Source organism: Lissotriton helveticus, chromosome 5_1 (genome assembly GCF_964261635.1).
Source record: "Lissotriton helveticus chromosome 5_1, aLisHel1.1, whole genome shotgun sequence".
NCBI classification, from domain to species: Eukaryota; Metazoa; Chordata; class Amphibia; order Caudata; family Salamandridae; genus Lissotriton; species Lissotriton helveticus.
The window spans coordinates 1097372143-1097399181 of record NC_136065.1 but is presented as its reverse complement, the minus strand read 5'-3'; the positions used below and the strand labels follow the sequence as shown (position 1 = coordinate 1097399181).

At 46.0% G+C, this 27039-nt stretch overlaps 1 protein-coding gene across 2 annotated transcripts in view; it reads left to right on the top strand.

Annotated features, from left to right (window-relative positions):
• COL17A1 (collagen type XVII alpha 1 chain) overlaps positions 1-27039 on the top strand; it is a 190645-nt gene that overhangs the window by 49207 nt on the left and 114399 nt on the right. For both annotated transcript variants that reach the window (XM_078643723.1, XM_078643724.1), the window contains exons 7-11: positions 3020-3055; positions 18715-18762; positions 20684-20827; positions 24446-24601; positions 25467-25538. In XM_078643723.1, coding sequence (XP_078499849.1) covers positions 3020-3055; positions 18715-18762; positions 20684-20827; positions 24446-24601; positions 25467-25538 — 456 coding nt within the window. The remainder of the gene's footprint in view (positions 1-3019; positions 3056-18714; positions 18763-20683; positions 20828-24445; positions 24602-25466; positions 25539-27039) is intronic.

Genomic DNA, 27039 nt, shown 5'->3' with positions numbered 1-27039 from the left:
TCATGAACAAATTATTTTTTAATTTCATTATGTCCTCTTAGTCTCAGTAGAAGTATATCCTGGTCTCAGCGCTGTTGTCTTTTAATTAGGAGTTCATTATAACTGGAGGTAGTGTCCAAAAAAGGAAATTTAGATAAGTCATGTCAGAACCCATGTGCTTCTGAGGCAACACCTGACTTACTACCCAGAACTTGCAGATTTTCTTTGTCTTTTTATGTTCCTGCCCGTTGCCTCCGCTCCCAAGGTCTGGCCCTTGCGGTGGTTCCCAGATTCAGGCTTAGCCGCATGGGAGGCCGCTCGTTTAGGGTAATGGCTGCGTCAGCATGGAACTCCTTGCCTGCTGAAATCCGTTTGCTGGAGGACCTTCTGACCTTCCGGAAGGCGATAAAAACCTTCCTGTTTTAGCTGTTTTCTGTCCCTGTTCCTGTTTTAGTTGCTCACTGGCCTCTTTTTATATCCCGTTGTGTTACGAGCTACCTTGTCTCTGCGCCGGGACGCTCCTTGGCTGGAGTCGCTGCGCGCACAATAAATAGACGTAACATAACATAACATAACTAACCTGTTGGGAAGCCTTTCAATCTGCTAACAAGGCAGTCCACATCTATACCATGGTGGCCCGCTGTGGTATCCCTGATCTCTTGAGCTTTACCTCTGTCTGTGCCATAAGATATCATCTATCCTGATGCCATCTCACTTATTGGAGTCCTTCGACTTTCCATGACGTTTTATCTGGAATGGTTCTGTTTTCTGTAAATGTAAAAGTCTAAACACAATAAACATCATATAGTTGGATAGGTGTACTCTGCTCTACAATAGCAGATGGAAGCTCCTAAGGTTATTGCAGGAGGTCTTTGTAGCTTCAAATATCCTGCATGGATGTAAGTCTGCAAAGAGATGGACCAGCACACTGATGAAGAGCATATATCCTCCTGCATGTTTAAAATATATATGTATGACTAGAAGATCGCAGTGGGTCCTTGCATCATTTTGTCATGACTCATGGGTGATGTATGTGGCTAAGAGCTGATTGTGAATGGGTTATTAGGTTGGTGGTGAGATTGCATGCAATGTTGAGACAGCGGGACCTTAGAGCGCACACTGTGAAGAAGACATGACTTTCTGGTCCACTGGAGGCACTTCTATGGAATATGCTCCGAAAGTCGTAAGAGAGGCTATATCCTACTTAGGGACGCAAAATTTTCATAACCCACTTTTGCTATCGAACAGTGGTTCTTAACCTGTGGTCCTGGGACTTCTGTGGGTCCTCAAAGCCCACTCAGGGGGTCAGCGACTGCTTATAAAGAAGCAAAATTAATATTTTAAAACGTTCTGTAAATGTGAAGGAATTTGGAATTAGAGGCTAAAATGTATGTTAGTGTCCTCTGATTGATTTGTGGGAGCAGTGCAATAGCATGGATAATTAAATTAAAATTTAGATTCCTTTTTAGACATTTGTCAGCAATTAAGTACAATATTTCATCATTTTTGTATTTGTTTGATGAATGCTTGTTTCAATTTTGTGTATATTGTTTTGAGTTTTAAATCATAAAAAAAGGTAAGGCTTGGGACCCCGGCTTCCTGTAATAACTCAGAAGGGGGTCCCTGGGTTACAGCAATCAATAGGTGAGGTCCACAGAAGTCATAAGGGTAAGAACCATTGCTATAGAACATTTGTGAAAACTAAAAATCGGTTCTATTCACTCACTCAAAATACTTTATTCGGTAGGTCATACCTTCAAAGTATGCAATATACATCAAGTACAATTTTCATTTGAAATTTTTTTTCCCTAAAAATAATAGGTTAAAACATGATAAAACACAGAAACCAGCAATAATCTCTCACATGTCAAAATACATCCTATAGCACGTCAAAATAGAAAAAATATTTAGAATATATGCTTTAAAATGTCATTAACAATTACCCATATAATTGTTTGCTTCTACTGGGACCACTAAACAACTACTGTTTATCTTACAACCTTCTCTCGCCTTAACCAGACATTAAGAAGAAAGCGACTTACTGAGAAAACAATGAGTTCTAGCGTGTCTGTTCTCAGTATGCGCAATGCCAGCTGGTACTGTGTAACCCTAGATTCAAGCAAATTGGCTTAAGCCATTTACGCCGTATGTCTTGGTAACCAGGATACTCCATTAAAATGTGATCCAATGACTATGGACCCAGTTCCCATACTGGGCACGATACAGACGCTTGACCGGTATTCCAGGGGCTGCTAAAAGTTCTCAAGGTCAAACAGCCATCCCTGAACCTTAAGTAAAGGCTTTTAGCAAGAGTGGTGTGGGGAGGGGGGGAGTACAGTATCCAAGTGATGCTCAAATGCCGGGGCAGTTTTGATCTCAAGGAACCTATCAGTCAGGTGGCCCAGGTGACCCTTTCTGAGTTGGCACTCAGACACTTAGTGCCAGTATGCTGATTTTAGGACCTGCGTGTCTACCATGCGAATTTGTTCAGGGGTATCCCAGAGTTTTATTAACTTCAGGTTTTTGCACCAACTATAGATAAACCTCAACTAGGGAACCTTTAAGGCATCCTCATGAGGTCGCGTTTACACTCTCTATAGTCTATAGTCAAGCAGTTCTGGTGTCGTAAGGCCCGTAGCAAATGCATGGAGGGAAGTGGATGTAAATATGGCAAAGAAGAATCTATTTGTCTGAAAAAGTGCAATTACGCGTGATCAGCTTATACAAAATAACTGACATGAAGGAGGGATCTGTACAGTTGTAGCATGGTATTTAAATGTTGAAAATGTCCCATCTTCCTTTTTTGAAGACTCAAAAATAAATGCGATAACGGTTGGGAAGATGAATAATAAATAAATAAGCAGGATAAGGTGCACAGGGAAAAGTTTGCAAACGAATGAAACTTGGGAGCCAAGCTTACTTTGGCCATTTTCTTTAAAGATCCCTCAAGCAGCTCCTTTCAGATTCATGCATTGTGCTGTTGGTTTTTCGAGGCCTGCTCCTTCTCTTGATTCTCATTCTGTTTCATTTCTCTTCACAGCATCTTCCAACACCAGGGGAAGAACCCAAAGCAGAGGTGAGACTTCTTACCAATCACTAACTCGAGTGTTTCACCCCCGGTTGCAGGTCTGGGGCGTGTGTGTCAGTTTATTCCTAAAGTAGATGCTGAGGAGTTATTTTTGCACTCACTCCGTGTCGTCAGTAGCTGACCACACGCCACCCCCTTCTCGCTGTACACCGACTCTCTGAGGACATCGGTCAGGTTCAAGATGGAGCCGCTGAGAGCCTTTGATGGCCTGCAAGTTTCAAGTCACATGTCCTTCAACTTTGTTGCTTGCTCTGCTATACGCAGAGATCCTCCTGTCCGCCCCCTTTCAGAGAAACCAGTTTTTTTTGCAGAATGTAAAATGACTTCTAAGGTACTGCTGACACTTTAATCCAAGTCAGTGAAATGTTTTTTAAGTACAATACAATAGGGGTTAGGTTGGGGATCGGTAAAGATTTCTCAAGACTGCAGCAGTAATTGAGGGTGCTGTTAAATCCACCGATTTCTGGAGGAAATGCTAAATCTGAACTGAAGGTCCTCCCCCATTTGAATGTAAGATGAGGGAACTCCTTCAGCGGACTGAGCGAAGGGCGCTTCCTCCAGAAACAGATGTACTTTCTATTACCATCTGATGTTTGCAGTGGTTTTTCTTATTTAGGGCCCATGTTTAAGGCAGAGATACTGCTCTCTGTTAATCTACAGCACTATTTATAAAGAACAAAGTACAAGTAATTTGATTTCTGAGACATTCTTACTGCGATATTGAACAAGGGAAAACATCACTTACAACGCAACTTTTACCACGCAATGCTTTTACATCGCAGCTTTTACAACGCAAACCATTACAACGCATTGCGCTGGGGGGGGGCGCTCTAGGGTAGGGAATAAGTTAAATGTACTGTCCAACACCTTCCCTAGTGTCCACGGGGACTGGAGTTGGAATAGTAAATTAAACTATTCACTATCCAGCACCCCAAAGCGCTATGCGTTGTAATGGTATGCGTTGTAAAACTCGTGTTGTAAAAGCATGCGATGTAAAAGCATGCGTTGTAATGTCGTACATCCTTGAACAAGTAGCATCCTTGATCCAGAGCGCATTTAAACAACAGGGATGCTTGAGGCCCCTGCAGTGGTTTGTGAAAAGTCTTTGTTTCTAAGCAGCATTGCGTCCTAAACAGAATAAGAACGTCACTTAAAGGAAGGTAGGTGTTAAAGGGCAACCCCCAAAAAAATTGGTGGATTCCCTGTCAGCTATCCCCCTCTCTCAGCTGTGGCATTTAGAGCGCGTGGGAAAGCAGTTCTTGTCAATGTCAGCTCTGGGAGTATGAAAAACCCTAACATTCATGGAAATGCCAGCATCAAGTGGTGGACATAACATTGAAAGGTTTACCCTATTTAGAGCGAGACTTCAGATGTAATATCCACTGTGTCCTGACTAGGACGGCCATCAACAGTAGGTCCCAGACAGGAAGAAACAAGTGATGTCTACCTTGCACTGGAAGAAAACTCCCTGTGTGTCAGGGACTCCAGGTTTGTTGGGCTGGATTTGGAAATTTAAAAAAATGCTCGCCGGTCATCGCATAGTGGCCAACCGGCATTCTCAATTTTTGCTGAAAGGGCTTCCCTATGCAGACTCTTTGAGAAACCTTGAATGTGGTGGGTGGCGGGTGGCCGAGTTGGAAGGGCTTAGATGACTTAGAGGACACTCTCAGGCTGAATTGTGCACTGGTACTTTCTGCATACCTTCTTCACAAGGGAATGGTAATGTTGAATATTCTTTTGTTTACAAAAATGCAGAACCCTTTTTCCACTATTTTTACCAAAGTTCTATTTCTCTATAAATCATTTTATATTTAGGCCGAGCCTACCAGATAGCACAAGCTGTCTGGTTGTAAAAGATATATTATGGCCTTACCATGAATATACAGGGACTTGCAGCCCACCCATTGCTTACCATTAGTTGGATTTACTGTAACTCTTATTTCCTTGCTATGGATGGCTTTCCTTGTTTAAGCCTGTCCACCTTCTGTTGTCCCTCCTCTTGAGCATAGCCTTTTTACCATCTCTTTGACTGACTGGCTTCTGTGCCTCATCTGCTTGCTTTTAGGGAACGGCTTTTTTTCTTTTTGTTTAACACTCCTTGAGAGCGCATGTGTTTTCCAGTTGTCTCCCTCATGTGCTTTCCCCCTTCTCGTTACTCTCTCTCACCCATGTGCTTCTGTTCCCCACCTACACTCATGTTGCACTCTCACCCGTGTGTGCTTCTTCTGCGCTCCACCCTATTCTATTCCACCCATATTCTCTTCCTTATGTTGCCTATCTGCCACACCCCCTTGTTGCTTCGCCCCACCACCCAGGTTGCTGCATCTGCTGCCCCCAACCTATTCCAACAACTACTGGTCCATTTATTTTTTTTAAACACACAAAAAAATACTTTCACCCTCGGTTCTTGCACACTTTTTTCTATATTTACCGATCCTTCTCAGATGAGTAAATAAATAAAAGAGCCCATGCACTTTTCTAGGCATGTGCATTTGTGTTGAATGCGTGCAAGCACCTACAAAATGACGTGGGAGCCACCGTCATTGTGTCTTTTTTTTTTTTTAAACATTCTGCACAGCAACCGCAATGCTGTACAGCATGACTTAAAAAACATTAAACATTGCAGGCGAGACCTATTGGTTGTGTCAATGTTTCTGTTCCAATGTTTTTGACAAAAGTCCTTCCAATATTTGCTGATCTTGTGAATTCGCGTTGAATTTTAGGAAGGTTTTTCCTAGTCTGATCCGCATGTCATACTGTTGCTTTACATTGTTATTCCCATATGCATAATTCAAACACGTGTTTAGGTAGAACACAGAGGCTGAACACAGAGAAACAAAAATACAAAGTGGCCACTTGGTATTTGCAGCAAATGACAGATTTAAAATCACTAGTGATGGAAAAAATAAGAAACATAAGTGAAGTAGTGATGTCCTGTAAATTCATTAGGTCAGCAGCTATTAAATGAAACTGTGCCAAACCATTGATAAATAATGAAAGTGATTTGTTGATAAATAGAGAGCTTTAGCAACAAACAAAAAAAGATTGAAACAAGGATTTTTGCAAAAATGTTTTGAAATGTGAAAACCTAATTGCGCTATGTCATTTGGTTTAATCATGCAGTTTTGTTTTTAGAGAGTGCGCTTTCAGTTCAAGTTTGCTCCTTTGAAGTACGCGTCACAGGCGCGAGTCGCACACCCCTCTTTCAGCAAAACTTCTCAATGCCTAGAGATCATATATTTTTTCCAGTCTGCGCGCTCATTTTTGGGTGTTCCATGTTGATGCAAAGACATGCTTTCAAAAATAAATTACATTACTGCCTGCAATATCTGCAATATGTCCCTGGCATGCAGCAATCTGAGCACAGAGTTACAAAAAGAAGGCGCTCTTGTCAATTGAAAAGTAAGCCTTTTTATTGGGACGACAACATTTGGACACCCTTTTCATTATAGGAAGTCCGGGTGGGTTCAACACCATCACGTGAGCGCCACCTCGTGGAAATAAGGAACCATGCATGATACAGACGTCTGCATTTTCCTCGCTTGCATATGGAGGGGGTGGGGTTTACGACAGTTTTCTCACTGGATGAGACCTCGCTGATCAGCATACAAACAAGCATTTACAATGCAACGGTTTCGCCTTTGGAAAAGTTAGAGCGATTGGCAATGTAAAGGACAATGCCATTTATTTATCTGTTTTCAAAACCAACACAAATACAAATGTTGTCATTTACAATGCCAATAGCTCAAACTTTTCCAAAGGCGAAACCGTTGCATTGTAAATGCTTGTTAAGGTTATGGCGCTATTGTAAAGCACTCGGACACCTTTGGTCAATGTCCGCGCTATATAAAACTGCAATGAATGAGAGTGACCAGATGTCCCATATTTCACGAGGCCGTATTGGTTTTCAGAAGCTTGCTACGGTGATTTTAGCAACTTCAAATACAGATCTTATTATTTTAAAAGAGGGAGGGAGCATTTGACTTCCACGGGTGTGGCTCTAGTATGGAACGTAGGTCATCTCTTAAAACAGACTGCATCAGCCCATTTAAAGCAGTACAGGAACGGCTCTGGTGGATCCTCGGTTAATGATCCCACCAAAGGAATAAGGTCCTGTCATAGGTAAACTTGTTTGAAAATTAGTAGTGCGCGTGCACACACCGATTGTACGGGAGGAGTAGAAGTAAAAGTAGGCGATTATTTTAGAGTGACGTTTGAGCATACAAGACTAATAAAGAGATACCTACGCACGGTTAAATTCCTATTTTTTAAAAAAAAAAATAGGAGTCTACTTTCGGGGGGATCCTGAGTTTCAAGATCTAGTCATCCTCTTTCCAACTCCACATTACCAGGATACCCCAACGCCCCGTAAACAAATTGATTCTCCCTTTCTATAGCCAGGATGAGAGGTCAATGCTATCTATCTCTCATACAGTAAAGATTCCTCCCTCTCAACATCCCCAAACACCACCACCGAGCCTCCTAATACGGGAGGGATTGTGCAATGCGTTAAGAGTTAGGGGCATTTGTATTTTTCGGGTGTATCCGAAAAACTAGGGCCCTTACCTGCTGCTAACACCAACGGGAATACGACCAGCAACTTCATAGCTGCCTGCGAAATGGATTGCTCGGCTCTTCAAGACAGACTCAAACTATACGCAAAGCCCTCTGTTCCCTTCGTTACCGGAGCTCTGGGCCGCAGTGCAGGAAGTCAGCTGACCAGCTTCCACACCGTGCAATTTATCAACAAGCACCTACGAGGACACAGGGGGCGGGAGAGGACACGGACGGCGGGAGGGGGCGGGAGAGGACACGGACGGCGGGAGGGGGCGGGAGTGGACACGGACGGCGGGAGGGGGCGGGAGAGGACACGGACGGCGGGAGGGGGCGGGAGTGGACACGGACGGCGGGAGGGGGCGGGAGAGGACACGGACGGCGGGAGGGGGCGGGAGAGGACACGGACGGCGGGAAACGTGCACAGGACAGCGAGGGGGGGCGGAAAGGCACACGGAGGGGGCGGGAATGGACAGACTTTCAGTGAAAGGGGAGGGAACGGGAAAAAACGTAACTCCGCCCTGGGAAAAAATCTCGGGAACGCCCCCGAATCTGGTCCGGCCTTGACGGACAGATCTCTGTTCCAATGGCTAGCCTCCATTTATGGAGCTAGCCAATGGGACAGGGGGGCGTATTCCATTTTCCTTACTGGAATCAAGAGATTTCTCTGGAGGCGGAGCTAAGAGCTCCGCCCTCCAGCGAAACCTAAAAAGAAGTCTGGCACTCACCAAACGTTGTAAAAACCAGGAAGGCTTAAGGGGCGGGGTTAAGGGCTGCTAAAGGACGATACCAAGATGAGGGACATTTAATGGGATTGCCAGGTTCTCTCGGTGTGCAGGCTCATTTCTGATGTAGCTGAACTTCAAACTCATTTTACTCGTGTATAAGCATAAGGGCCGGTTTACAATCATCTTGTGCCCAATAATCCTCATCAAAGACGCACCCCTGCCCAGAATCCCTCAAGTCTTACTCTGCCGTGCAACCTCTCCCCCCAGCACAGAACCTTACCTACACCTGCCACCCACACCAGTAGAAAATGCCACCCAAACGGATTATACTGCCCCAAGCCAGGCACAGTAACACCTAAACTTTCATTGCATTCTGGTACTTGTATCATGCAAACAAATAAAACTACCACTACCAGAATGCCAAGTGGAATCCACGGGTGGAGGGGGGCCGTTGTAGAAAGGGGTATGTGCTTGCTGCTCACAAGTTCCAATGCCATTTATATTGCTTATTTAATTTACCAGCAACAGAGAGGGGCAACCTAAGTGGATGGATTGCAGCAGCATTAAGAGAGTAGTGGTGGGCTGCATGATGACTCGTCACTTGATTTATTTATTTATGCGTTTTTGAGCGCGGACTTTACCGTAAAGTCCGCGCTCAAAAACGCATAAATAAAGTGACGAGACATCATGCCGTGTAAGGCGAGCGCTTCACAATAGGAACAAAACTGATACATGATGAGCGTGCGTTACACAGTACGTTTGAAGTGCCTTAACACGCAGAGCTGGAGAATGCACTCACCTGATCTTAGAGGACTGGGGGCCTGCTGGGCCTGGCGTCGCAAGGCGAGCTGGAGGCGCGGATGGGCAGAAGGCAGGCAGGGCAGCTGAGAGGGGAGGCGGGGGGCAGCGCAAGCCTCAAGGCTAGCCAGGTGGAAGGGGCCGGGCAATTTAAATGAATGCAATTTGCAATTTGCAAATAAAGGCCCCGATGGTGATAAGTCCTGACCTGAGCATCAACGGTCAGCGTGGCTTCCTTTGTCTTCTGCTGCGCGCACCTGATGGCACACCTTACACTCAGTAACGGGCGTATTGCGTGTGTCTTGATTAGCTCATTGCGCAATGCGCATGTGTTGTCCCTGCCCCCTAACAAACGTAATTAGGCCATTGGTCACCAGCCAGCCCCCCCCTGCCCAGTGTCCCTGCGGTGCGCATACGCGTCCCGGAAGGCCGGGCGGAAAGGAAAGTGAAAGTCAGCAGGACTTGGAGAGTGAGGAGTAAACAACCCTGTCCCGCCGCCATTGATCCACCCACCACCATTAAGACTACTACTACTAGTAGTCACACACCGTGTCACCCGGCCGGGCCCGCCTACCCATTTGTATCAATTTCAGGGGCCCCGGCAGGGACCCCGCACGCACCATTCATTTAATCCTCAGGCTGCAGTGGCTCTCAACAACACTTCAAGAGGCAGCAGGGAGCCGAGCCTCACGGGCGGCGGGCACCATTCCTGCTGCAAATAATCTATCCGGATTGTCTCACACACACTCCGGCCCGGCTGGGGCCCCGCCGGCACCATTCATTTCCTGCAGCCAGCCAGTCCAGTTCTGCAGCCTGCTGCCAGCCTCGGCCCACCATTCCTGCAGTGCTGCCAGTCAGTGGCAGTGCCAGCCGCAGCCACTCACGGACGGGCGTCGGCCGGGACCCGCACATTCTTGCAGTGCGGTGCTGCTGCAGCTCAGCTGCTGCCAGCCAACCTCACTCTCGGGCCCCAGACGGGGCCCCGCACCATTAGTGCACAGCGCACTAGCTAGACACTAGCTCAAATCAGTAGCAGTAGAACACCGGCGCTCAGCCTCAGCTGCTCACACGCCACGGGGGCCCGCTGCCCGCACCGCACCGCACCATTCTGCCTGGAGTGCCTGCTGCATTGCCAGCCCGCCAGCGCCCAGGACTAAGTCCGCTGCCCCCCCCCCCCCCTCCCCACCATTGATTCCAGTCAGGCAGGGCAGGCTCAAATCAAGAGGCAGAGAGCAGCAGTCAGCAGAGCCGCTCAGCCGCTGCCAGCCACACGGGCCCCGGCTGGGGCCCCGACCACCATTCCTGCTGCCAGCCTCGCTCGCTCACGGGCCCCGCACCATTCTGCTGCCAGCCTCATGGGCCCCGGGTCCGGCCGTGGCCCCGCACCACCATTCCTGCTGCTAGCCTCGCTCACGGGCCCGCACCATTCTACTGCCAGCCTCATGGGCCCCGGCCGGGCCCGCACCATTCCGTCATCAATGTATTAGGAGCGCGAGGCCCCCCCGCAACGCAGGGGTTGCGGGGGCTTGTGTTACGCCCCTGGGGGCGGGAGAGGACACGGACGGCGGGAGGGGGCGGGAGTGGACACGGACGGCGGGAGGGGGCGGGAGTGGACACGGACGGCGGGAGGGGGCGGGAGTGGACACGGACGGCGGGAGGGGGCGGGAGGGGGCGGGAGTGGACACGGACGGCGGGAGGGGGCGGGAGAGGACACGGACGGCGGGAGGGGGCGGGAGAGGACACGGACGGCGGGAGGGGGCGGGAGAGGACACGGACGGCGGGAAACGTGCACAGGACAGCGAGGGGGGGCGGAAAGGCACACGGAGGGGGCGGGAATGGACAGACTTTCAGTGAAAGGGGAGGGAACGGGAAAAAACGTAACTCCGCCCTGGGAAAAAATCTCGGGAACGCCCCCGAATCTGGTCCGGCCTTGACGGACAGATCTCTGTTCCAATGGCTAGCCTCCATTTATGGAGCTAGCCAATGGGACAGGGGGGCGTATTCCATTTTCCTTACTGGAATCAAGAGATTTCTCTGGAGGCGGAGCTAAGAGCTCCGCCCTCCAGCGAAACCTAAAAACGTTTCGAAAGTTTAGCCCCCACTACTTGATCATGTATTGCCCTTTCAGTGGGTGGGGGTTCAGGAGTGTGGCGAGGAAGACCCAGACTCGGGGTAATAAGCATGAATGCGTGTGATAGGAGATATAGCTGGGTTGTGGATGGTTAATGCATTGCGATGTACAGTTCAGCCATCAGCTCTTTTCTAAATTGGCGCAGGATTGGTGCGCTCCTGAGGGATATAAAGATGTTGTTCCAGATCCTGGCTGGGTGCATAGACTGAAAAAGCCTGCTCCCTTGCTTTTTCGTGTTTGCATTACTTAGTCAGCAGTATGATTCTGTCTTGGCTGCGGGTGTGCCGGGAACCACCAAAGATCGTGACCTTGTTTGCAAAATGAGTGGGGTGTTGGTTATGGTGGTTCTGTAAACGATGCAGCTGGTTTTGACGAATGGTGCAAGCCAGCAAGGGGAGCCAATGGAGTACCATCGAGATGGTATGAGGTGACCATATTTCTTCTGAGACGTGCTGTAGAATGTAGGATACCATTAGGGGATGCCAAGATGGAGTCTGGAAGGCCGTGAGACATGGCATTACCACCATCCAGATGCAAGAATACATGGGCTTGAACAGCAGCAGTTCTAAAGTCACTTTCTGAAAGAAACAGTTTCCTTTTCTTTAGGCAAGAGAGCTGGTACTGGGTAGTCTTTGAGTTTTTGACAATGTGCCTTTCAGGTGAGGTTGGTGGCCAGGGTGAATCCAAGTAACTTGACATTCGTTGAAAGTTGGGAGTTCAAATTTACCAAGTTTTTTGTGTCATTGAGTCAAGTTTGTACTTTTTCTTATTTGTTTTTATTGGCAAATAACATGAATTTTGTTTTGGTTGGTTTGAGCTTTAGTTAGCCACTGGACATTCAGGTCTGTATAATGTGCAGGCAGTATTTGAGGCATTAGTTGGCTGAAGCAGAGTAGACTTTCAAGTTTAGTTGTGTATAATCACAACATTGGTGAGGCAAGATGCTATTATCTGTAAGAAGAGCGCAAAGCTGCTACATGTAGCATTTGAAAGTGAAAGGAAACAGGATGGGGCCCTTGAGCACTCCACAGGTGATAGGGATCTTTTGGGAACTGGAGGTGTCCCTTTGAAATGGGTGAGCTGGGCCCGGGCATAGAGTACACATTTTCAGAGGGGCGCAAGAAGCTGTCAGCATTAAGGTTATGTAGACAGCAGAGTCCTTGTCACATGGCTCCAGTGCTGCAAGCACTGGTTTCAACAACCCACTGCTTTCTTGCACTCCCATCTCCTCTCACACCCTGCTAACACACACTATTTATTAGCCCCCTCCAACAAACAACTTGGCACCAGTGGGAGATGCTAATCTGTGCATAATTTAGGTGAGTGGGGGGGGTGCAGGGATGTGTTCAGAGGCCAGTCACTACTCTGAAGCAATCAACCAGGGGCTAACCTCTGAACCCTTAAAGGGCTCCTCACTGCCTCATTTTCTTAGCGAGCAGTGAGGGCCCCAAATTTCATCTCGCCCAGTGTGCTACCTTGGCAAAGGCCAACTCTGTATCTTTTTCTAGACCCGAGGTGCATATGAGTGTGGATTGGTCAACTGTGTTGAAGGTAGCTGAGAGGTCCAGAAATATCAGGAGGCAGGGCTCATCTTCATCTGTGGTCAAGAGAGCATAGCCTACAATGTCTTAGGTAGAGATCTCTGTGCTGAAGTGTAATCTGAAGCCAGGCTGATTGACGTGCACAAGATGGTTATCACTGAAGTGATCTTTGAGATAAATATAGCCTGCTTTTTCAATGATTTTGTGACGAATGATAGGTGAGTGATGAGCCGGAAGATGGCGAGGTTGTTAGGATCTAGTGTACGTTTCTTTAGGAGTGTAAGTATCTGGCCTTTCGTATGAGCTTCTGAGATGATGCCTTGAGTGAGGGAAGCATTGACAACAGTGACTAGGGGTGAGGGAGTATCCCCAGAGAGAACTTTAATATATAGCGTGAGGGTAAGACATCACCTTAATAAGAAGTGGCATTGACGGAGTTGAGTAAGTCAGTGAGACATAAGGTTCTGAAGACTGACCCTTGCATGAGTCTATGGGAAGGGCTGGGCGTAAGAGATTAAGCGGGCTGGGAGATGTTGAGTTAGTGGTGGATCTGTGTTTTACCACAACAATCTCTGGATGCTGAGTTTATGAATGAGATTAACGAAAGCAATTGAAATCGTGAGGTGCCAGCACTCACTACATGAGTCGCCAAATCCCCCAAATAATCTCCTTTTCTCCCCACCTACAATTGATAAGGAAACAGAAACTGTTAAATGGAAGCCGATTTTTCAGCATGTATATGTCTCTCAGATGTGCTTCTTTAAATTCCGCCCATGAAGTGGGTATGCCTCTCGTAAAGCAGCTCTGGTTTCTACCCGGCAAGTGAACACACTTTGGGGCATATTAGCAAGGGCCATATCGCCGCTTTAGCGGTGATATTTTTATCGCCCTTTTAGCAAGCTGCCGCTAACAGCAGTTAGTGACAGCTTTTAGGCGATAGCGACCGGTTTGGGGCCCGTTTTGCATGTCAGCAATATTTATTGCTAATGACATGCAAAGTGGGCATACCCAAACTGTTAGCGACTGAAAGCAGTCGCTAACACAGCTATTGCCTATTAGCAAGGCAGGCAGAGCGATAATCTAACGCCTGCTAAAAACATGACTGGGAGGTGGATTTTCAGGTTAAGTCCCCATTGGCATTAATGCGTGAATATCGCTGGATTTCCAGCGATATTCACGCATTTTGCCACTATCGCTGGATATTTTAGCACAATGGAGAAAAACGTTGCTAATAGCATGTTTTCTCCGCTAACATATCCAGCGATAGGCAGCGATAAAAAAAATGCGCTGGAAGCCCATTTAGTGTTAAATATCGCTATTTCTTGCTAATATGCCCCTTTGTTTGGTAGCTGAAGTTATAGCAAAACAAATCCATTTATTTAGTGTTGAGGAAGAGGGATGCTTTACTTGTTCTAAAACTGTAATTGCTGCCTCCTGGCTCTTAAGAATGGAAACTGCTAAGCCTAGCAAAACCCATCTCTTAAGATATCCAGAATTAGACTAGAATTGTCTGTAGATCACTTTTCAAAGTCACCAGTGCCTAGAGTAACTCTTCTTGCATTTCATGTCTTCTAGACTGTTGAATTCATAAAACCACACTAGTTGATCACCCCCTAACGTCTAATGCAAACCTTTCAAGAACCAAGCACCTGGCAAAGATGGCTGAGATTTGACTGACACAGAGACGGAAACAGTAGTAGGGATGGGAAGACTGGAATGATTCAAAGAGGACAGCATGCTAGTTGTAATGGGTGCAACTGATCTCTTGGCAAACAAGACACCACAACCAACATTCTGCCTCACTCACTGTGAAGTTTCCGAAAATCCCTGGCATTTAGAGGAAAGGGGAAAGGCATTCAGAAATTCTCAAGGCCAGGAAATTGACAGGACATCCTTCCCCCATACACTTGGAGATTAAATAAGAGAGCACATTCTCTGACATAGAGCACTCGTCTCAGCCACAAACAGATCAATCCATGGTTGACCGTAAGGGAGACAATCTTTTTGAAATTACCAAGGACATACACTTATCGTCTCCAAAGAAAGGCTTGACCCAGGTCTGATTGGCCTTCCTCAGAAAAAAAGATACAATAATTAGCCAATCATCCAAATAAGGAAACAATTTTATTCCCCTAGAATGGTATAAAGCCATCATTGGAACACAACTTTAGTGAATGCCCTTGAAGCTGACAAGTGGCTGAGGTGGAGAAGTGTAAACTGGTAATGCTGATTGAGGACTCAGAATCAAGGAAACCTTTCCGTTTGGATCGGCAGTATTTAATTTGAGCCGGTGGTTTCTGGTGATTTGCACCAGCGCTTTTGTTGTCAACGCCTGCTCTTAAAACAGCCTGCCACATGGCAGCACTCTTTGAATGATTTTGTGAGGAAAACAACAAGAGTTAATTAATAATTAAATATACATTAAACCACTAATACCTGCCAGACAAATCTATAAGAATAACATGGGCAGCATGCATTAGTCATTTTTAATGTGTATTTAAAGTCTGAATTGTCACACTTGTATGAGGGTGATAGCTGTGAAGGTACTGTCTTTAGCAGCTCTGGCAGGGGCAGTTTGTGATGCAAACTGTAGTGACCTCCTGACAAGGACCCTGGCACGTATTTCTTTACGAATCAATTACTGTGGATCGAGATGTGAAGATAAGCGTTCTTCAGATCCAGTAATACCGTGTAGTTCCCAGGAAGGGTCAGCAGGAAAATGGACAGGAGAGGCACCATTTTGAATAACACCATGGTAAATGAAGCAGTTGCCATCCTTCAGATCCAGGGCTGGACAGAAGCCCCCTGATTCGTTCAGGAACGGGATGTAACTCCCTTACTTTGATTTGTAAAGCTCGGCATCGTTGGGTTTCGTCTATGAGAGGTCGAAGAGGCTGGGCAAAAAAAGGGGCAAAAAATCACTTCACGGTGGTGAAGGCTTAAATGGCTTTTTGAGGAGGAAGGCGATAATGGCGTTTTTCTTTCCAGGTGCTGAAGGGGTGGAGGAAGAAAGTCTGCTCAATTCAGTCATAGAGGTTCACTCTTACACAATGGGAGAGATTCTAACAGCCATGCATCTATACCGGTTTATTATGCACAGATAGAATATTCATATGTGACACTCAGCAGGCCCTGTTATTACGTATGTGAATTGTAGTTTGTGGGAGGACCAGCCGGGCAGCATATGGCTACTCAGCTCATTCCTCTATGCATATGAATGAGACAGGTGTGCCCTTGACATTCACTTAGTCAGTTGGACCGCCCACTTCGTAGGAGCAGGAATGGCGGCCTGCTGGAGACAGTAGATATATGGGGGCTTATTTACAAGCCCATTGCGCCACTTTTGCGTCACCTTTTCCATGTTAAAAGTGACGCAAAAGTGGCGCAAGGGGCTTGTAAATCTGCCCCATTGAGGCCAATCTATACACTGCAATGCTTGCTGAACAAGTTGCTTCTTCTGTAGTACAACTGTAAGGCAGCCATTTTGTACAGCTGTGCTCATGCATGGCAAGAACACCACAGTGTAACAACGCTGCCTTGCACAAAGGGGTCACAGTCATATATGGCCCCTAGGTGCCTTGCCCATACCGTTCCAACATGGCCTCCATGTGCTCTGTGCTTTCATCTGCTCGTCCCCCTGTTACCATGCACCTGCTCTCTCACCTGCGCCAAACTGGACTGATTATGGTGCACAAAGTAGTGCATTTTTACGTGCATTAAGGATGCACTTTTATTGATTTACTCTATCCCTAAAGGAATGGCCATTGTTGCGGAACCGTGCATTGTGCTCTGCTGGGAACTTTATGTGATTAATGCCCCGTATACTTTATTTGACACTCATGCATTTTTTAGCAATTGCATTTCAGTTTGCTCATAGAGCGGAAACTGTACCATCAAAGAGTGGTTTGATGTTTATGTCTTTGTGTCTGGCCTTCTGATCAACTCTGACCCCTGAAAGCACCCGGTCTCCGTTACACCTACATAAAACGATATGAAGGTCGAGGGATCAAGCTACAGCTTATGTGTCACTCTGAACGAGGCCCGTCCGTCAGTCATGCTTCTGGGGGCGCGTGCTTTTCATTAACGTCTCTCCGACGTGTCAGCGCGTACTATTGTCCCGTCCGGCGGGGGGCGGTGCTACCGTTCATCTTCTGTGTTTGGCCATTCACAAAGAACGTGAGACAAATATTGCGTTACACTTTCCATTCTCGAGCCGTGTTAATAGTTTCTATCATACTGATGATCGAAAATCCAGTGAATAAATACACGGCCCCAACAAGAGAAACACCGCTGCCTCGAGAGTTTAAAGTGTAAGCATTACTTAATTTACAGCATTGGAAAAAGTCAGACGCTGATGCTACCCTAGGGTACAACTATGTTATGGACAAGCAGACCCCCCTTCCCTCGCCAAGCTGAATATCAGTTTCATTTCATGAGGGAGGGTGTTCTGTCTGCGGCCCAGAACACTACAGAAAGGCCTTCCCCTGGCTCTCAAATCCACCAATGGGAATGTCAGAACATCCGTAATATTGACAACTAAAATATCGACTGACATAAATATCGTGCCCTAAATGTCGTTTGCAAACATTTCAAACCATTGCATCGATATTTTCTATTATTAACGTCATTGGGGGTGATTATTTTCGAAACAATATGGAAGATACATTGGGCCTCATTTATGAGAAATGACGCATCACTGCGTGAAAGCAGCGATGCGTCACTTCTCAGTGCGCACTCCTTGCGACATTCCTGATGCGTCATATTTAATGTATGACGCATCATGTCGCAAGGAGTTACAGATACGTCAGTATTTCTGACGTATCTGTAAGTGCAAAAGTGACGCATTGCTGGAGTGTGTCACAAAAGTGATGCAACTCCAGCAATGCGTCCTTTCACATGGGGCAAGCCCCATGTGAAAGGGCCTGCGTCTGTCTTACGTCTGCTGTGAGGCAGGCGCAAGATTTTAACGCAACGGCGTCCTAAAAGTGACGCAGTGAAATCTCATATATTTCACTGGGTCACTTCTACGACCCTTCCTTGCATCAATACGCCCCCCTTGCATACATTATACCTGGCGCAGGTATAATGTGGCGCAGGGGTTTACAAAGTGACGCATCTACCTAGATGCGTCACTTTGTAAATATGGCGCAACAAGGTGCATCTTTTACGCCACTGGTGCGTCACAAAAAGTGACGCACCGGCGGCGTAAAAGTGACGTACAGCCTCATAAATGAGGCCCATTATTCTGCTCAGAGGATATTTAGGCCACAATATTCTTGAACCACAGTGGGCTGCGACCTCCCCTTCCTGCCCGACTCATTCGGAACACACCAGCACACACCCTGCACTTTGTGGCTCAGCCCATCTCATGAACCCAACCCCTCTGGGTGTTTCATCACAAGCAGAGTGCGAACAAAAACATTCTGAAAACATTTGAGAAACGGTTTCCTATTCCAGCACACCACCCCAATCCCTTCCCCATTGTACTTGTCTCAGAAGGAAGACCTAGATTAAATCTATGCAGTGACAATGCTGCCATGGCAGGGTGGGTGGGGGTGGCGTACCTCTTGGTGACATCCTATATCATTCCGGAAAGTAGCGGGTTGAACCGGCGGCCCGCCTCCAGGCACAGCGCTTCCCAGGGAGTGTCAGTGGCTCCTCGCCTCCAGGAGCAGTGATCCGCAGACTCACCTTTCACTGCATTGTTGAGTCCATTGCTGCCCACCTGTAGGGCCTGGGCAGTGACGTTTAAGGGGCTTAGCAGATATCTAATAGGGGGTTACAGTAAACACAGTAGACCACAATAAAGCTTTTCCAGGTCTTGGCCGTATACATTACCCAACACGAGGCATGGTGAAGCGATGAATTAATCATTGGCCTTTTTGTCTTTTCCAGAGAGCGAGATTCGTGTCCGGCTTCAGAGTGCCTCACCATCAGGCAGATGTAAGTATCTGGGATATTTTTCCCCACAACAACCACTAAATCAAAGCCAGTTACCCTCATGAGACACAAGCACACCGCATGGAGCATCACCTGGCATATGAGATAAAGGCAAGGTGGAGAGTCTGCTGCTTGCATCCTGCTCTAGCTGTAAAGATATGCTGCCATGGGCATTGAGGACATCATTTCTTCCTGAAGAGTCTGATATGTGGCATTTTTTTTGCACTAAGTCACTTGGTTACCCCGCGTAATGTGTGGAGGAGCATCTAGATGCCCCAATCACAGGGTTTTCCAAACTTAGGTCAATACAATTCATTCTTCCTGTGCTACAAATAAATATCACTATCACAATACTGACCGCATCAGACACGATTACAATAGCAAACCACTTTTTTTAGGCTTACCATGTATAGGGCCAGATGTACAAAAAGTAGGAATTGCGATTTTCACATTGGGATTTACCGAATCGCAATTAGGAAATCGCAATTCCTTATGTAAGAAAACATACATCTTCTAATTAGCGATTCATAGTGGGTCGCAAATCGACCTCCCAGGTGAATATTAGTGAGATAGGTTGCAATTTGCAACCCAATAGGAATTGCAGCCGTTACAGGGATGGTGGCCTGCTGAAGTCAGCAAACCACCATGTCTGTGGTTGTTAAATAAAGCAATCTTTTTATTTAAATGCAGTCCATTTTCTTTAAAAGAAAATGGGATATGTTTAAACTTTGCAGTTTAAACTTTGAAGTTAAATTTTTTGACGAGCAGGCAGCGTCCGTGGGACCACTGCCTGCTCGTAAAAAATATTTTATCAACATTCTCAAAAGGGAAGGGGTCCCCCCGAGGACGCCTCCCCATTTGCGAATGAGTTACCACCACTTTAAAAATGGTAGTACAATATTACTGTTTGAGACCGAAATTCGGTCGCAAAACAGTAATACATTCCATACCGATGTAGTATTTGGAAGGGATGTCCAAAATAAACCCCTTGCAAATACCAAATTGCAGATGCAAATTGCAATTTGGTAACACGTTTCTTAATCAGATTTTGCATTTTATACATCAGAAAACGCTTTTTTTCAGTCGCAAACAGCCTGATTCGGCAAACCTGGCCATTTGTGACCGTAAAAATGCTTTGTACATCTGGCCCTTAGTCACCAGAGAACAACTGGATTACTAACAGTGAGAGCATCGAGCAGGGCAGCAGTAAGAAACTACTTAGAAGGGGCATGGTTGTAAATATAAATGTCAGATACAGATATGAGATCATAGATAGCAGAATTTCTCCTTAGGCATATCAGACTCAGCAGAACTACATGTATGTATGTGTATATGTATGCATATGGTATTTCTATAGGGCAAACCTAGTCAAAAAGCAGCAAAGTGCTGTGCAGGGTGAAATACAAGCAAAAAGTAGCTGGTTTGTAGACAGTTTATGTGACGTGGTGTAGTATTCTTTAAGGAGGAGTCTCTTTAACTTTTTCCAAAATTGGAGCAGCGTTAAGGCGGTCCTGATGGATATGGGGAATTTGTTCCAAATCCTGGGTGCATGTGTAGCTAAATGAAGAAACCTGTGCAGCATGAGGCAGTGGAAGTTATTACGCCAATCATACATACTCAGATTTTAGATAAAATTGAAATGAGGGAATATTGAAATGACACATTGGCGTTGTTCCATGCACTACATACCCTTAGAGAGCAGTGTGGGAATAAGATCCCATGAGATCAGAGAGGGCCATGACTTTGACCTTCCTAGTTCTGCTTTCTGTTTGAGTCCTTAAGTTTGAGTTACACCCTGCTGCCTGGTGGCTGCTCCTGAAACTTATATTGTTTTTACTTCTTTCCTATCCTTGTATCTGATATACATTTGCTTTTATTTAGATCATTTAGCACATTATAAATTGAAATTTGCTTTCCCTGCCAGGGACCGAACTAGATGATGTGAAACGCTTGGTGAAGGGCCACAGGTCTTCCAGCATCAGCCCCACTCGTTCCCCATCAAACACGCTCCCTATCCCCAAGAAGGCGTCAGTGGAAACAAAGATGGTGACCGAGAGCGCCCATTCAGGTACCAACTGCACGTGTTCTATGTTCATTCAATACTAGTCTGGAAGTGATTGTGTGTTCTGATGTTAGCACTATATAAAGACCCAGACACTGGCTCCCAGTTGTTTAAGAAACTTGCAATTGTACTCATTAGCGCACTAGTTTGTGATATAGAAGAGCACACAACAGAAGTCTTGAACACTTCTAGGAGTAGGGTCCTACCTTTCAATGTAGTAGAGACGTTTTCTTTCCAAGCCACAAAGGCAGAGCTTAATTTAAAAACAAATGAAGTGCCGGGCCCTTCTCAGAAGCCTGCACCACTCCTACCCTGCCAATGGTGCCAATGGCAGTACCAACATAACACCTAACCATCGCACCCCTACAAGTGTGACAATTCAGACTATTTCAGGCTACACACAGGTATAATAATGGCATGAGAGGCTAGTATTATGTATTTTCAATGTATATTGACTTAATAAACAAAGTTTGTGTGCTCATCTAAAAATAAAAATAGAGAGCACCACCATGTGGTGGACTGTCATCAGAGCTGGTGCTGACAATTAAGTGCTGGTGCCGAGCACCGGAAATCACCTGCACAAATTAAGCATGGCACAAAGGTGTCATTTTGTAATAATGACATGGTCATATCTTTATCAAAGAGATTTACTTTGGTTGGTTGAAGGAGGGATTCTTTTATTGAATGGGTGCATTTACATGATACCCATCATTTTTATAACACTGCTTAAAACACTATCTCTGTCATTCCAGTTACAGTTTATGCCTCCTCTAGTAACTCATAAACACACCCCCTGAAACAGAATGCCTGGACTGCAACATGAAAACTAGGGAGACCTCTAAATCTCAAGACATGTCCCATTGCTGTAAAAGTAGCATGTGTATTTTACACAGAGGCTGTTTGCCAGCCATTAATTGTAGAGTACATACCATACGAGGTGCTGAACTCATACTTGCAATGCTGAGATGTCTTCTGGAAAAAGTGGTATTCTTGGTTAGAAGCAAGGTACACTGGGCCAAAGCTCTGAACTCTGTGGTCCCTTGCATCTGCTCAAGAGAGCATTGGCTGTCAGATACTCAGCGAGATGTGTCAAATTTCATTTTAACAAGCAGCTTCGGGGTTATTTTCTACTAGCAGCCCGTCCCGACGTTGTCCGGGTATGAATTGCTGCCGGCCAGCAGTATATTGTTTTGTAGGATTTCGTTTAGATAGCATTTATTATCTGTGACAGGCCTGTGAAACGCTCCGATTCACAGTGCACTGCTGATGCACTTAAGAGTGCGCGTTCAGTAGTATGTGAACTCGAGTTTCCCTACTTTATTTTTCCTTGCAATATTATATAGCGCAAACTCGACAACATGGCATGAGCACAATTTACATTACAGAAGAACACATTCATTTGTGGTAGGCACGGGGAGACAAAGCGATTTGCCTGGAATCAGGATGTTGAGCTGATGCCGAGATTCAAACGTAGCTCCCCAGCTCTAAAGTTCGCAATTCTAGAACTTGTGGCGGGAGGTGTGTCTAAAAGTGTATGTCGGTGCTGGCCATCAATGAGAGAGACCTGTGCATTTTTCAAATGGGTGGTGAAAAAATATGAGTATGTTGCTGGAGATGTGGGCCGCCGTGCCACCAATGTACTTACCGGGGGAGGGTAAACACCCATTATTCCGCAACTTTCTTTCCGCATACCATCACTCTGCATACTTTCATTACGAAAGTACCATGACTCTGCAATGCCATTATAATGCATGGCATTACATTTTATATGCTTTTACCAGGCATACATTTACAACAAAATTTGTTGTAAATTCATGAATGGTAAAAGTATGCTTTTTAAAAATGTTTGGATAAGGTAAGTATGGGTATAGGGGTATATGTTTTGGGGTACTGAGGTATATGTTTTGGTATGTTTGTGTATTTTAAGGGTTCAGATATAGTTTTGGGTTATGGGGTACAGGGGTAGTTTTAGGGTTTAGGGATAGGTATGGGTTTTGGGGTACAGGGGTATTTTTAGGGTTCAGGGCTAGGTTTGGGTTTTGGGGTATAGGGGTATTTTTAGGTTTAAGGGGTAGGTTTGGGTTTTGGGGTACAGGGGTATTTTTAGGGTTTAGGGCTAGGTTTGGGTTTTGGGGTACAGGGTATATTTATAGGGTTAAGATGGGTTAGTGTTTAAGGGTGTTGGGGTATTTTAACCCCTTCCACGCTCATGACGAGCTGGGCTCGTCATGGTGTAGCCTCCTCGCACGCTCATGACGAGCCCAGCTCGTCATGAACAATGGAAAATGTGGGATCCCAGCACCGGGGGGGAAAACGCATAGCAGCCAAGTGGTTAAGGAGTAAGGGTGGGTTATGATTATGGGGTGCAAGGGTATTTAAAGGGAGCAGGGTGGGATTAGCACACGATATGAGACATGGCATGAAGGGCGGAACGTACCACACACCCCCAGCGTTTGTCACGCCCACAAGGGACTACTTTGCTGCCACGGTTCTTTTACCTTTTAAATGTATATGGTGGGCGTCTGCATAGCCTATGTCCTTCTGCTGCAACTGCCCTTTCCAACGCTGTATTGGGTGTTGTGATTGGTGCTGTGGTTCCTGAGATTACCCGCCTCAAAGGTTTGGGCTCTCTCTTTATTAGTATGGATTGCATTTACATTGTGAGTCGATGTGCTGCTTCATGCAATGCAAGTTTTTGTCGACTTCACCCATTACTATTTCTTGTAACATTTGATTAGATTAATTTGGTTCACTAAAGGGCTGTAGGGCAGAGATGGTTTGGGACAGGAAATAGGGCTGGGCGCCAAATGAAAGTGCCCCTAATAGCGAATCAGATTGCTATAAAAGTGTCCCACTATTGGAAATCGGGGAAGTTTTGGACCTGTACAGGCACACTGTGTAGGTGTTTGTAAGGGATAGGAGACTGCATGGATTTGTGTTTGCTGCAGGCAATGTTTGAGGTAATGTCAGGGAAATCAACAGTAAAAGCCTGCCCATTAGACCATAAAGCAGGCCCATAAACAGTCATACAACCGACCCACACCTTGACCTGTCAGACCAGCCTTTCTGGCACTGCCTGATTGCCTTGTAGACCTGGACAACCATGTTGGCGGGTAATCATCGCATGAATAATCATAAGGAAAGGTAATCTTAGCACAGTACTTGTCTTGAGAGTCTAATAGCCTTCATACTACATGCCGCTGGAATGATCAGCGAGGCAGCGGGAATGTACGCAATGAACTCCATGAAAGTGTGTTGCACCGCTGCAGTTGCAACACATTGCCAACTTTCTGATAGCTAGTGGCATGGGAACACACAGTATACATCCATGACTGCTTACAGATGTACACAAAACCTATGAATCATTAGAGATGCAGAACTGGTGCAGCACATTGTATTATATATACAGAGGTCACTTTATCTGATAAGTAATCCAGACAGGGTGTCAACTGCATTAACACTATATATTACATACACTTCAAAATACAAATTTCAGGGCTAGTTCACTTAAATTCCTAAGTTGGATCACAGGCAGAAGGTCCCTCTCACTTACAATAAAATGCCACAGCGGGGCTGCTTCATAGGTTGTGCTAATACGTCTAACTGTGCTCTTATTCAATACAGTATCAGGAACGTACGATACGACCATCCTGGATGCTGCCCTTCCATCCTACATGTGGACGTCAACCCTGCCGGCTGGAGCCTCCATGAGCAGCTACCACAACAACATGATGCACGGGTCGTCGATGATGAATGCCAACGCCCAGTCAACGGGATCAGGTACCATTGTATTATTTGCAGATTCCATTCCTGGCGTCTGATGATCTTGGGGGGCCTGGGTGTGCATTACAGCAGCTCTGCACTTTGTCTTCAGTGATAAATGTTAAGAGCGTAGTGCTGAGAGGATAAGATACGTAAGCTCAAAGCACTGTCTTGACTAATGACAAATGGACCTTCTCTTGACCCTACTGTTCAAGAAGAACCTCAACCTCGAACCATTGGAGTTCAGCATTATATGCATGGATTCATTGGTTATGATGAAGTCCATTTAAATGAAATAAGAATGACAAAACATTGAGATATTCTAGAAGGACAAAAAACATGTACATAATGATATATAGGAGCCGGTGACAGCAAAAGAATCCAGCACCAAAAATGGAAATGGCTCAACTGGCAGCTTGCGTTCATAGACTAAACGTAGGCGTTTCTCCGTCTGCCATTTCGCTGTACTTTGTAAACCTTCTGTTTACATTGGTAAAGGAAAGAGAAAATGGGACTTATGGAAAAGATTGAAAGCGAGGCAGAAAGAAGCTGCAATCAGCAAACATCAGCTGCAGAGCAGCTACTGCATGCAAAACAGAAACAGATGAAGGTCACACTCACATCACACTCACACGAGGACTAGAAACAAGAGACTGGAAGATGAGGGCACGTGGGCTCTCTCATAGATGAAACATCTATGTGAAAGAGAATCTAGCATAATAGTAACGTCACACAGATGCACTGCACAGGCATTTACAGTATCATATAGTGACACATATCGCCAGGGTGTCCATTGGATGCATTTGGGTTGCTTGACTTTCACACTGCTGGTACTAATCCTCTATATTTTTATTTAGGCAATCAATGTTTGTTTCTTTTGCAGTGTTTGGACTCCCCAATAACCTGGCTCCCAGTAGCCCCACCTTAAGTTCTGGGATGAACACCTCTTCTTCAGGTCAGTGCTGGCGCCTGGTATTCATGAAATGTTTCTTCTTTAGAGATTCCTTATGGATCCTGGCAGCAGAGACAGGTCAGATCCGGTAAACTCTCCACCTTTCCGAGACTCTATCCAGCTCTTGGAGTGGCTGCATAACCAATGTGCACAGGGCATTTCTCATGACCTCTCACAGTATCTTAGCTACAGGGTTTTATGTGTCTCTTCGTGACCTTAGTAGAAGCTTGAATGGAGCTCCTAGTCATCAAGTCAATCTTCAACATTTTAAGGGATGGACTCGCTCAATTGTTTCATAAGCATGGACACTGACTGTGATGTCATGGTTCACATTTCCAATTTTCATCAAGAAATTTGAACATTGTGAGATATATCCCAAAAATATGAATGAAAAATGAGTGTACCCCAAACTTGAGCTGGGCTAGAGAGACTTTAGCAACTCATCACTTTGTGTGGCACTCACCTACTTTGCCTCAGATCTCTTTACACCAACATCAACTTTTGGAAACAGTTAAAGAGCTGATTCTTTAGACGATAGTGTAAAGGTCTACTGCTCAGTTTTGATATGGTATTACAATGTTGGAAGTAGAAGGATACGAAATGTTTAAGATTGGACCAGCATTTATTTGGTCCACTTTTGGCAATGTACACAGAGAGCGCAAGCAGCTCCATCCAACACCCTTGGAGTGTTTTTGTGGTGAGGCACCAAATACACAAAGGTGATGGGAGGAATGCTTGCTGTAAGTCTAACTACTGCCAATTGCTCAGGGCAGCATCCCAACACATCGTTCTTTTGCCCACCAAGCCACCTCAGTCTGGACACAGCCACATGCGAATCAGTCTTGACCCGCCTTCATTTGGAACAGTCCACCGCAAACTGCAAGGCCAGATCCTCCCTGAATCAGAAAACCTTAACCAAAGACCCGTTTCACCCTGATCGGGCTCTTCAGTCGGGTGTAGCTTGTTTTCAGTGGACACAAGTGATTGTCAGTGGTTAGACTAAATGCAGTATTCCTCCTATCACATTTTGTGTGTTTGTGCTGAGGCACAACACTCATTGTAGGCATTTCCATCCAAAGCGTCCATGGGATGCTGGGCAGCGGCGGCTCCACCGCAATGGCGGAGGAGCATCGTCTCACCATCTCAGAACCAGCAACTGAAAAATGAAACAATATTTTACAATTGTTCTATTTTTCAGCTGTTGGCTGAGCTAGGGTGTGTAGGGAGAGGCCGGGCCACGGTATGGAGGGGGAATGATGTGGCATGTCCACTTCTAAGTGCGCATGTCTGTTTCGCTCATTAAACCAGCCCACTAAGGCCAATCCCTGCCATGCTCTCATGCTATTGGTAATAGCATGAGAGCAGAGCGGGGATTGCACAGGGAGTCTCTGATGCTGTACCCGAGGCAGCCGGCAGCTTCAGGGAAAGTCTTATTTTATTTTAATATTACCCCCTCCGGTGCTCCCCGTCCTGTGCCCCTCCACCTGCTCACCACTTTTGTTTG